The sequence below is a fragment of the Heterodontus francisci genome, chromosome 8 (genome assembly GCF_036365525.1).
Source record: "Heterodontus francisci isolate sHetFra1 chromosome 8, sHetFra1.hap1, whole genome shotgun sequence".
In the NCBI taxonomy this organism is placed as follows: Eukaryota; Metazoa; Chordata; class Chondrichthyes; order Heterodontiformes; family Heterodontidae; genus Heterodontus; species Heterodontus francisci.
The window spans coordinates 111,304,734-111,317,939 of NC_090378.1; the positions used below are offsets into that span (position 1 = coordinate 111,304,734).

Here is a 13,206-nt window from a genome sequence, read left to right on the forward strand (position 1 = left end):
TACCCATCTTGGTTCTGTAATCCTTAATACAATGACCCGACAAAAATCTATCAAACTCAGTTTTCAAATTTTAATTGACCTCTAGTCTGAACAGCTTTTTGGGGGGGGGAGAGTTGCAGATTTCCACTACCCTTTGTGTGAAGAAATGCTTCCTGTCATCACCCATGAATGGCTTAGCTCTAATTTTAAGGTTATGCCACTTTTCTGGACTCCCTCACCTGAGGAATCTACCTACCCTATCAACTGCTTTGCTCTTGTTAAACACCTCAATTAGATCATCCCTTAAACTTTTATATTCGAGGGAGTACAAACCTAGTCTATGCAACCTGTCCTCAGAATCTGACCCTTTTAGCTTCTCATTTAAACCAAGCAGCCTCTTAAGGTGTTTGTATAGGATGCTGCATTTTTAGTGGGGCTTATCCGTTATGAGATAGAATTACTATTTCCTTCAGAAAAACACTACTGAGTTAAAACTCAAACTGATGATAACATTTGAAAGGTCGGGCAAATGGAGAGCATAAGCCCAGGCTTTGTAAAATGGGAACCAAAAGGCTAAGAAGAACACAGTAACCTTGGAAACAATGACAGAATCAAATTCAGAATTAACCTGACTAAAAGCGAATCTGGTGGGCGGAGGGGGGAAGGAATAGTGTCTTCACACAAAGAATGATGGGAATGCAAACACGCCGATCCAGATGTAGAATTGACTGAGGGAAAATATTCCTTATTTGTGAAGTTAGTAAGTGACTTACTGGATAAAGATGAAGAGTGGGGACCTGTAGCTATTAGCAGAGAGCAGCTATGGTGCACAAAATGGCAGGGGAGTATTCTGTATTCTATACTGGAGTTTTAACTGCGAGGCACCCATACCAGGAGATGGCTCACACCCTGGACTGGTTCACTTAAGGGTTCAATGTACAGATAATGTATTTCAGTCGATTAACCGAGATGCAAGTGCGTGAAAGAAATCAAATTTGGCTTGAGCAGGCTCGAGACTGATACAAAGAGGTAGAGTGCGGGCATTGTAATGTAACGATAGGGATTCCTTATTGGTCTCAGATGAAGTCACAATGAGGTAATTGTCCATTGGGATAGGCGTGAAGATGTTTTATTCCCGTGTTGTCTCACAATGTTCACTTATAGAGTGCGTCTATACCCAAACAAAGACCGAAAGAACTGTCCCAATTGGTTATCAAGCACCCACCAAAAATTAAAGAGAAAGCTGACTGGGGCTTTAGTCGGTTCACCCCACCCATGCCACAAATCACCACCCCCCCCCCCCCCCCCGCTCCCCACCCCCGTCTGATTGGTCAGTGCAGAGTGAAAGCCCATTGGCTGCTGGAATGCCCTGTTGCTACGAGATCAGTTGGAGGTATCAGACTGGACACTTCCAGGCCCTTCTGTTGGTGACGTCACTGAAGATGGGGTAGTTGCATCCTGCCAGCCTCCATTAGTCTGTGAAAAGAAACAAGTAGCTCAGAGCAAGGAATGGAGTGAGTACAATGCTAATTGACAATTGTACTGACAAGGTCACTGAAACTCACATTTATACATTTAAGCAGTTTGGAAACCACTTAAAATGCCTCTTAAAAAATGATTTTATGTCAGTACTGGTGAATTAACTCCCCCTGTCCCTCCAAGTGTCAGCATCAAGCAAGAACTTGAATTTATTTAACACTTTTCACGTCCTCAAGATATTCCAAAGTGCCTCCTGACCAAGGTGTTAGTGCTGAAGTGTAGTCGCTGTTGTAATGTAGGGAAACGTGGAAGCAAATTTGCACACAGCAAGATCCCACAAATAGCAAAACGATAATTGACCAGATAATCTGCTTTTTGGTGCTTGTTCAGGGATGAATGTTGGCTAAGACACCAGGGAGAACCACCAACCACATACCCCACATCCCCCCTCCCCCTCCATCGACTAGCTATTCTTCAGTGTGGTACTGAGGGAATGCTGGATTTCTGGAGGTGATGTCTTCTGGACCAGACATGAAACTAAGGCTGTGCCTCCCTCCTCAGGTGGATGTGAAAGATCCCACAACACTGAGCAGGTGGAGCTCTCCTGGGCTTTGATGTACTCTTATTCTTCAAACAGCACCATCACATTAAACTGGTCATTTATCTCACTGGTCATTTCTGAAATCTTGCTGTGTTCAAATTGACTGCCACCTAAAACAACAAAAACTTGCATTTATATTGTGCCTTTAACAGAATAAAACATCCCAAGACACTTCACAGGAGTATTCTAAAACAAAATCTGACACCGAGACACGAAAGGAAACATTAGGGCGGCTGACTAAAAGCTTAGCTGAAGAGGAAAAAGGTAGAGGGGGAAGAGGTTTAGGGATGGGATTCCAGTTCTTGGACCTTTGACAGCTGAAGGTACAGCCGTCAACGGTGGAGCAATTAAAATCGTCTCACCTAAATTAAAACAGTGATTGAAGCATTCAGGACATGATAAGCTGCAAGATAAGTGGTGGGTTTTCTTTCAGTGTCCTACTGTTTCCTTTAGACAACCCCAATATCACACACAATCCCCCAGCTGGTACAGCGAGTAGTTGGGGTGCTTCTGGTCTTCTTATCTTCCTGTGCTCTGGAGCCAACTAATTGCCCAGGACAGGGTGAGCCAGGGGAAAGGGGACCCTGCACCTCCACCAGGAAGTGCAGCTGGGATTTGGAACTTGGGACAATGCTAGGAGTTTGTTGGGGAAGTCATTGAGCATCACATGACACCACCCAATGCCGTCCAGCATTATAAAACAGGACCAGTGGATAAATGAAGTCCTACCAGCCAGTCTCAGCCTCACCGCAATCAAAGAGAGAAAGAACGGGAGGGAGAAAGAAAATGATCTGTTAGGCTGATCTTGTAAAAAAAAAACAACAACAGGTTCCATAATGCTCTTTACAGAGCAGAGCTCACTATACACAGTCTGATTCAGCTGTGGCTCAGTGGGTGGTGCTGTGGATGAATTTATTGCTGTTATCGGGACCTTGCTGTGTGTAAACTGGCTGCAGTGTTTGCTACCTTTACAACAATGACCTCGCTTCATTGGCTGTAAAGTGTTTGTGGGATATCCTGAGGTTATGAAAGGCACCATATCAACCCAAGTCAATTTTTTTTCCTGTGTGGATGCCCTCTTGGGTAATAAATAGTGTCAACATCCCATTGTTGTGGTTATCGGCATCCTTCCATGCACGTGAGATGCTGGCCATGCAGCAACTCCATTGGCGATGGGATAGTTTCACATGGTGCACTTCTGCTGATGGATGAAGAGACCAATGCGTGAGAGGCAGGTTCTGTCACAAGTGGTGGTTAACAGGTGTCGACATCCCAAGAACAAATAAAAATAAATGCAATGGTGCCAACCCAGTTCACAGATATTAGGTACTCTTGTTGCACTTGGACCATCTTTAGGGGTGGCGTACCACAACACTGAACCTTACAACCGTTACACATGATAGCTTGCGACCACTATTAGTAGCAACTGTTGTTATGCAGGAATGCTGCTTTATTTGGCAGTGTTGATTGTGGGAGGAATGTTAGCCAGGACACTTGCCCTGCTCTTCTGTGAATCCTATCACACGGGATCCCACCTCCGACAATATTTTTGCCCCCTCCTCCTAGTACCACACTGGCATATCAGCAGTAGGTTATTTGCTCAAGTGCCTGAGGTGAGGTTTGAACTCATACCTTTGAACTCAGACATGAGAGTACTAACTACAGAGCCCAGGCTGGCATTCTTGGGGAATTAATCCACTGGGGGACAGTCATGCTAATCACAACCTCTGAGTGGGAGCCTGATGCCGATTCACCTACCCCCGTGTCACTGTCACTTTGCCCTGTACACAGTCCTTTTAAAAAGTGAAACCAAACGGCTTATCATTGAAACCCTTTCCCAAAAGGTCAGGATGGAACAACTCTGCAAAGAGGCTATTACAACAAATTACTGCCTTCAAGATGGCAAGGTAAGTATAAGGGGCAGAAAGCGGAATCAATTTTGTGTCTGGAAAGCAGGCAGATTAAAGTGCACTGGGGACATTAGTCAAAATTTAAATGCCATTAGCTGAGCGGCAGTAGAAAAGGCCTCTTGGCAGCCTCTCATTTCAAAGCCTGTTATTTTATGGTAAGTACTGCCCGGCCCCGATCACAATCCATACACGCACACACATGCAATCAGAACAAGAGGGGGACAAATTCCGATAAAGTGCCCTCTTGGTGAGAGGATGCTTCCCTGTCAGTGCTCTAATTGCCCTCATTTCCTTTTTTTTTGCTGTTAAGACTGTATAAAAATTCCCACTTTGCTTGTCATCGCAGCTGATGGACAGGATCAGAGGAGTGTTTTACACCAGGATTGACAGTGGTGATTTGATGCTTCGGGGTTACAGTCCTCTGCGAGCTTCAGATCCTTGGAGACGGAAGCCATTTAACCCTGCGTAACCCTGCAAGGGTTATACAGCACACACACAGACACACACACACATTTATTTAGAAAACCCTCCTGGCTAGGTCATGGGACATTGACCCTTTAAAGGGATGATGGTCACGTGCCCTTTAATCTCGTCAGCCGCAGAGTTTGTGATAGATGTTCTCCAGAGTAATATTTACCACAGCTAATATTTCCCTCCAGTCATGGGGGTGTCCCCATTGTGTGCCTTTATCGAGTAGTTCTGCTATAGCCCTCTAAATTCTACATCATTCTCAGTGGGATAACAACGGCAGCTTGCATTTGTACAGCAACAGTAAAGCTGAAAAACATCCTGACGTTACATCAAATTTTACAGCACAGGAACAGGCCATTTGGCCCAACTGGTCTATGCCAGTGTTTATGCTCCATTGAAGGTGAAGTAAGGTGGGAGGAAGCTTATTAGCATAGTCTTTTATTCTTTCCTTCCTCATGTACTTAGCTAGCTTCCTCTTTAATACATCTGTGCATTGAGGCGTAAGGAGAAAAAAAATAGAAGGGAGCTTGTTATTCATTTACTCAGGGCACTGTGTATAATTCAGGTTTCCATTCCACAGAAAGGATATAGAAGCACTAGAGAAGTTGAAAAAAAAAATTACAAGGATGATGCCAGAACTGAGAGATTATAATCATCAGAACAGGTTTAAGTTCTTGTTTCTAGAAAAGAGAAGGCTGAGGGATGAACTCATTACGTCTTTTAAGATTGTGAAGGGGTTTGATAGGATAGACATAGAGAAGATGTTTCCACGTGGTGGAGATCAAAACTAGGGGCCATAAATATTAGATAGTCATCAATAAACCCAGAGTGTTGGAATATCAAACTTGCTACCACATGGAGTGATTGAGGAAAATAGCATAGAGGCATTTAAGGGGAAGCTAGATAAGTACATGAGGGAGAAAGGAATAGAAGGATATGCAGAAAGGGTGAGATGGAGTAAGGTGGGAAGAGATTTGTGTGGAGCAGAAACACTGACATGGAGCTACTGGGCCAAGTGGCCTGTTTCTGTGCAGTAAACCTGAATAATTAGTGTCCTTCCTTGAATCCTGCTCTCTACCTTGAAACATCTGATCAGAGGCAAACATGTTTTCCAGAAATTCAGTGGCATCATGTAGGGGCGGCACAGTGGCGCAATGGTTAGCACCGCAGCCTCACAGCTCCAGTGACCCAGGTTCAGTTCTGGGTACTGCCCGTGTGGAGTTTGCAAGTTCTCCTTGTGACCACGTGGGTTTTCGCCGGGTGCTCCGGTTTCCTCCCACAGCCAAGGACTTGCAGATTGATAGGTAAATTGGCCATTGTAAATAGCCCCTAGTGTAGGTAGGTAGTAGGGAATATGGGATTACTGTAGGGTTAGTATAAATGGGTGGTTGTTGGTCGGCACAGACTCGGTGGGCCGAAGGGCCTGTTTCAGTGCTGTATCTCTAAATAAAATAAAATAATTTAAATGTATGGTGAGCACTGCCCATTCACGAGGCTGATGGATGTTAGTGCGTAGGGGGACGGGAGGCTTGAATTCTACACAACACATCTGCTCCCAGGTTGGACTCCAGGCAGTACATTTAAAGTGAAACGCACAGCAGCAGAACATGGCAAAAGGGGCATGGATAAGTGGGCAGACTGCTCCCTTTCCAACAAGTTGCTTTCACACAAACTTGGCTTTCCACCTTGGGAGAACATGCTGCAATCAGTACGAATGTTTTCCAGTAACCACCGCACAGAACAAAGGAATCGTTAAGGCCTTCTCTGCGGAGTGTCACTGACACCTCAGTGCCCCTGCACTAGGCAGTGGGGGAAAGTCAGCCAGGGCCCCACTCTCAATTGTTATTCAGTAATCTCAATGTGAGTAGACTTCAAGTGAAGAAAGCATACGTCTCTGTAGAGTGTTTCACTGTTTTTCTGGTAATTTTGGTGTACCTCGATTCAAAGTTAGCATGTTGCTTTTTATATTTTTTAAAAGGTATCAAAAGGTGTGAGAGGGCGCGCGTCTCTTCACAAGACCTGCCAGGTGGTTTTATGTTTGTAACTGTTGGGTTTCATTCTCCTCTGAATTAACACAAGAACTTTGTAGGAAAAGCCTATTTGTTTGGTCTGTGTAGCTTGTGCCTGTTGATACAAAAATCTATCAGGCCAAACCAGTGCAGCAAGAAATACAGGCATAAATAGGACTGGGTTCCCAGGGCTTTGTGGATCTGGTTTCCAGGGCTTACAAGCTTCCTGTTGCCCGCAGACAGTAGGTTGGACGCTCCTACTTTGCACAACCATATTGCTGGACTTCACAGATTAAAAACTGCCAAAAAAAACATGTGATTCATTCCATCAACCAGTTCTGGGATTAGACCCTAACTGTGAAACTGGGAATTTTAATGAACAGCACCCAATACCAGTGTATTCTTGTTCTGATTAAACTGGGCTTCCACTTAACAAGAATTGACTGCACTGCTTGCAATTAAGACAGTGACAGTAAAGACAGTTACATAGAAGGCAGATGCTGAGCACAGTCTGTGGATGTCAGCCAGTCTCTATGTTGCTGTCATTTCTTGGAGGCAAAATTTAGTGTGTGCCTTTTTTTAATTCTTTAAACCAATTTGCAAAATGCTCATCCACTCAGTCATGTGGAGTGTGTGCACTGCATGCATAGTGACTGCAGGAGAAACAGACCTTAAGGTGTGAGCTGCCCACTACAGACACTCAGTAGTCCACTATATGCCGCAGAGTAGTTATTGTCTGACAGCACTATTCATACGATCACCCACCTGCCCAACATTAGCAGCACCAGACTGACTCTTCTCCTCTCTAAATACTTCCGGGGGGAAATGGATAAGGTCTGAAAGCGGGTGCAGGGATCACAATGTGGGATTAACCCCCACGCCTCTTCCTTTCAAAGCAGGCAGTGCACAAACTTCGTGCTACCTGCTTATTTATATGATTGCAGCATGCAGCCAGTGGTGTTGTTGAGTGGCTAAATGCCAAAGTCGTGAGAGGCTAGCATGAGTTCAAGCTAGCCTGTGCTATTTAAAGCCAGCCTCCACCTCTTAAAGGGAAGGTGGATTTTGGGTGCAGCAGGTGCTAGAATTCATTATACAAGTGGCTTTAACCTGGGAAACACAAAGGAGTGGCAGAACATGGCAGACATCGGGTTCTAAGGTCCTCTGCTGCAGCACTGGAGGCCTTGGTGCAGGAGGTTGACAGGAGGAGAGAGATCCTCTATCCACAGGGGGCTAGGAGACCCTCCAAGAAGGCAATGGGTGCAGATAGCTGTGGAGGTCAATGCCAGCAGTGTAGACCTGAGGACCTGGATGCAGTGCTGCAAGAAGTTCAATGATCTCACGCAAGTGGTCAAGGTCAGTGAATGTATCTTCAAATACCATATCTTATCAACTGCACCACTAACCTCAGCAACTGCTCAATGTACCACACTCCCTTCACTCACCAACAACAATCTCTACCAATCATAACTGATACATAAAATTAATAGCTTCACCTCACCCTCACGCATTTAGCACTGCTGCAAGCCTCACAGCCACATCCCACAACTTTCACACACAGCCAGCTATTCAACCATGACACTCACATCACCCAAACACATTGCTCCACACTTCAGTCTCTCTTGTAGGACACAGTGGCGCACAACTGAAGGCAGCAACACCTAACTGGTGGGGAACAGGCATGGCTGCATGTCCTTACCCGAGAGAGGAGACCATACTCACCATCGCTGGGGTGGCCGTGAGTGATTCTGTGATCAGCGGTGGAGTTAAAAGGATTGAAGATGACAGAATGCTCATACCTAATCCTCTTTCTTCATGTCCCCTTCTCTCTCATTTCACAATCTCTTCTGATTCCCAAACTGCAGAAGGTGTAAGCATCTAGCTCTTACTTTCCAGCAATCCTGCCCTTGTAGCTTTCTCCTTTCAGATACCCAAGAGTTGCCACCTGGTCAGTCAGTGTCACGGCAGTGTGACGTCAGAGAAGAAGAAACTGATGATGATGAAATGCCATCACTTGTTGTCACCCTCACAGCTAACAGCTCAGATACTGGCACTGCTTACTTTCGAAGGTGGCATAGAGGTTGGATCTGCAGATGGTGAGTCACCAGGCAGGAGTCACCTGCAGCTGGCGAAGGGGGAAAGGATTGCATGGTGCCTGTTCCATGGGAGGGGGGGGGGGTTTGAGGTTGCACACGGGTTCAGCTGCAGAGGACTCAGATGAGGACTTCAATGGGGTGGCGTATAGAAAAAGGCTGATGGGAATGCACACAGAGATGCTTGGTGTATTGATAGGCCGGCCAGACAGCCTACTTTCACAGTCAAGGGGCATGGAGGAGTCCGGCTCCAGCTTGGCACAAAGCTTCACACAGAACTTGGATCCCATCCTTTCCAGTGTGAACGTACTGGCCAACTCCATGAGAACACTTGCTGACACACCCATGATGCAGGGTCTGATGGCCGATGTCTCAGCTTCCAATGCAGCACAAGCAGAAGCCACCCAACGACTGGGTGCTAGAGTAGAAGCTCAGACTGAGGTCATGAAATCTCAGCTTGGTGCCATGCAAGCTCAGACTGCTGCCATCACAGTGCTCAAATGGGGTTTTCAGGGTCTCACAGCAGTCCAGCAATATGTCCTCCAACACATTGTTAGGAATTCTGAGACACTGCTGTCCTCTCTCAGGATGACAACCTTTGTGCTCTCACCACTGTCACTTCACCAGTGTCTTTGCTGTTGCCTGTCTGCCAGCCCAGACTTTTGCCACCCATGCTGAGATGGTGCAGTCCGAAGCCAGGCCTTCTAGGCCCAGAGCTGCTTGCACACATCCTGCAAGGCCATCGGCAGCCTCCCCCACTGAAAGGCAGCAGCAATCCACCAGGCTTGCTGCAGCCACTGGGGTAGCACTGTGTAGGAGCATTAGGACAGGCAAAGTCACCCACAAGACAGGCACTAAGGGAATACACAAGGGTGATCAGTTAACTTTTGTATAAAATATTGAATGATTTGAAAAAGTTGATTTGGAATATTTGTTTGGTTTTGGCTTTATTTCAGCATTGTGGCCAAGAGGACGCTGTGATGGACAGTAACAGAGGAAAAGTAAGATATGGGATTGCTGTTGAATGGTGATTTGGGGTTGTGTTCTTTTTTTTTATCCTTTCTTGGAATGTGGGTGTCACTGGCTAGGCCAGCATTTATTACCCATCCTTAATTGCTCTTGAGAAGGTGGTGGTGAGCTGCCTTCTTGAACCACTGCAGTCCATGTGGGGTAGGTACACCCACAGTGCTGTTAGGAGGGAGTTCCAGGATTTTGACACAGTGACAGTGAAGGAATGGCAAAATAGTTTGAAGGCAGGAAGGTGTATGGTTTGGAGGGAAACTTGTAGACGGTGGTGTTCCCAAGCATCAGCTGTTCTTGTCCTTCTAGGTGGTAGAGGTTGTGGGTTTGGAAGGTGCTGTCAAAGGAGCCTTGTTGAGTTGCTGCAGTGCATCTTGTAGATGGTACACACTGCTACTACTGTGTGTCGGTGATGGAGGGAGTGAATGTTGAATACTGATGGGGTGCCAATCAAGTGGGCGGCTTTATCCCGGATGGTGTCAAACTTCTTGAGTTTTGTTGGAGCTACACACATCCAGGCAAGTGGAGAGCATTCCCTCATGTTCCTATGGGGAGATGGTGATGTAGTGGTAATGTTGCTGGGCTAGTAATCCAGAAGCCTAGGCGAATGTCGTGGGGACATGGGTTCAAATCCCACCACAGTGGGAGAATGTAAATTCAATTAATTAACAGAAATCTGGAATTGAAAGCTAATCTCAGTAATGGTGCCACAAAACAATTATCAATTGTTGTTAAAAAACCCATCTGATTCACTAATGGAAGGACATCTACCAACCTTACGTGGTCTGGTTTATATGTGATTCCAGACCCACAACAATGTGGTTGACTCTTACATGCCCTATGAAATGGCCAAGCAAACCACTCAGTTCAAGGGCAATTAGGGATGGGCAACAAATGCTGCCCTTGCCAGTGATGCACACATCCCTTGAACGAATAAAAACACTCCTGATTTATGCCTTGTAGATGATAGACAGACTTTGTGCGGGTCAGGAAGTGAGTTACTTGCTGCAGAATTCTCAGCCTCTGAGATGCTGTTGTAGACACAGTATGTATATGGCTACTCCAGTTCAGTTTCTGGTCAATGGTAACCCCCAGGATGTTGACAGTGGGGGATTCAATGATGGTAATGCCATTGAATGTCAAGGGGAAGATGGTTAGATTCTTTCTTGTTAGAGATGGTCGTTGCCCCTGGCACTCGTGTGGTGCAAATGTTACTTGCCACTTATCAACCCAAACCTGAATGTTATTCAGGTCTTGCTGCATATGGACATGGACTGTTTCAGTATCTTAGGAATCGCGAATGGTGCTGAACATTGTGTAAACATCCCCATTTCTAACCTTATGATGGAGGGAAGGTCATTGATGAAGTAGGTGAAGATGGTTGGGCCTAGGACATTACGCTGAGGAACTCCTGCAGTGATGTCCTGGAGCTCAGATGATTGACCTCCAACAACCAAAACCATCTTCCTTTGTGCTAGGTATGACTCCAGCCAGTGGAAGGTTTTCCCCTAAATCCCATTAACTCCAGTTTTGCTAGGGCTCCTTGATGCCATACTCAGTCAAGGGCAGTCACTCTCACCTCACTTCTTGAGTTCAGCTCTTTCGTCCATGTTTGAACCAAGGCTGTAATGAGGTCAGGAGCTGAGTGGCCCTGGCGGAACCCAAACTGAGCATCACTAAGCAGGTTATTGCTGAGTAACTGCCACTTGATAGCACTGTTAACGGCACCGCCCATCACTTGGTTAATGATTGAGAGTAGACTGATGGGGCAGTAATTGGCCGGGTTGGATTTGTCCTGCTTTTTGTGTACAGGATATACCTGGGCAATTTTCCACATTGTTGGGTAGATGCCAATGTTGTAGCAATTGCCAGGATGTTGCCAGGACCCATAGCCTTTGCAGTATCCAGTGCCTTCATCGTTTCTTTATATCATGTGGAGTGAATCGAATTGGCTGAAGACTGGCAGCTGTGATGTTGGGGACTTCAGGAGGAGGCCGAGATGGATCATCAACTCGCACTTCTGGCTGAAGATGGATGCAAATGCTTCAGCCTTGTCTTTTGCACTGATGTGCTCAGCTCCCCCATCATTGAGGATGGGGATGTTTGTGGAGCCTCCCCCTCCTGTTATTGTTTAATTGTCCACCATCATTCACAACTGGATGTGGCAGGACTGCAGAGCTTAGATCTGATCTGTTGTTTGTGGGATCGCTTAGCTCTGTCTATTGCATGCTGCTTCGGCTGTTCAGCATGTATCTCGTTCTGTGTTGTAGCTTCACCAGGTTGACACCTCATTTTGAGGTATGCCTGGCGCTGCTCCTGGCATGCCCTCCTGCACTCTTCATTCAACCAGGGTTGATATCCTGACTTGATGGTAATGGTAAAGTGGGGAATATGCTGGACCATGAGGTTACAGATTGTGGTTGAATACAATTATGCTGCTGCTGATGGCCCACAGCACCTCATTGATGCTCAGTTTTGAGTTGCTAGATCTGTTCGAAATCTATCCCATTTAACACAGTGGTAGTGCCACACAACACGATGGAGGGTATCCTTAATGTGAAGACGGGACTTCGTCTCCACAAGGACTGTGCGGTGGTCACTCCTATCAATACTGTCATGGACAGATGCATCTGCGACAGGTAGATTGATGGGGACGAGGTCAAGTAGGTTTTTCCCTCTTGTTGGTTCCGTCACCACCTGCTGTAGGCCCGTCTTGCAGCTATGCAGGACTCGGCCTGCTCGGTCAGTAGTGGTGCTACCAAGCCACTCTTGGTGATGGGCATTGAAGTCCCCCACCCAGAGTACATTCTGCACCCTTGCTACCCTCAGTGTTTTCTCCAAGTGGTGTTCAACATGGAGGAGTACTGATTAATCAGCTGAGGGGGGCGGTAGGTGGTAATCAGCAGAAGGTTTCCTTGCCCGTGTTTGTCCTGATGCCATGAGACTTCATGGAGTCCGCAGTCAATGTTGAGAACTCCCAGGGCAACTCCCTCCCGACTGTATCCCACTGTGCTGCCACCTCCGGTGGGTCTGTCCTGCTGATGGGACAGGACATACCCGGGGATGGTGATGGTAGTGTCAGGGACATTATCTGCAAGGTTTGATCCCATGTGTATGACTACGTCAGGCTACTGCTTGACTAGTCTGTGAGACAGTTTCCCAATTTTGGCACAAGCCCCCAGATGTTAATAAGGAGGACTTGGCAGGGTCGAAAGGGCTGGGTTTGCCATTGTCATTTCCGGTGCCCAGGTTGATGCCAAATGGTCCGCTTTTAGACTTTTCTGTAATGGTTTGGTACAACTGAGTGGCTTCCTAGGCCATTTCAGAGGGCAGGTAAGAGTCAATCACATTGCTGTGGGTCTGGAGGCACATGCGGGCCAGACCAGGTAAGGACGGACGATTTTGTTCCCTAAAGGTCATTAGTGAACCAGATGGGATTTTACAACAATCGACAATAGTTTCACCATTACTGAGTCTAGCTTTTTTTTTATTCCAGATTTATTAATTGAATTTAAAGATTTTAACCCATGTCCCCAGAGCATTAACCTCAGCCTCTGGATTGCTAGTCCAGTGAGGTTATCACTACTCCACCACTGCCCCAAAACTGGTTCACTGGTACCAAAGTCAGTTGAGCTGATCACGACACC

At 46.4% G+C, this 13,206-nt stretch overlaps 1 protein-coding gene across 2 annotated transcripts in view; it reads right to left on the reverse strand.

Moving 5' to 3' along the window:
• Window positions 1-1,312: 1,312 nt before the first annotated feature.
• Window positions 1,313-13,206, reverse strand: part of LOC137372589 (pre-B-cell leukemia transcription factor 1-like) — a 697,223-nt gene continuing 685,329 nt past the window's right edge. For both annotated transcript variants that reach the window (XM_068036530.1, XM_068036529.1), the window contains one exon: window positions 1,313-1,455. In XM_068036530.1, the coding sequence (XP_067892631.1) occupies window positions 1,363-1,455 (93 nt within the window). In that variant the 3' untranslated portion in view covers window positions 1,313-1,362. The remainder of the gene's footprint in view (window positions 1,456-13,206) is intronic.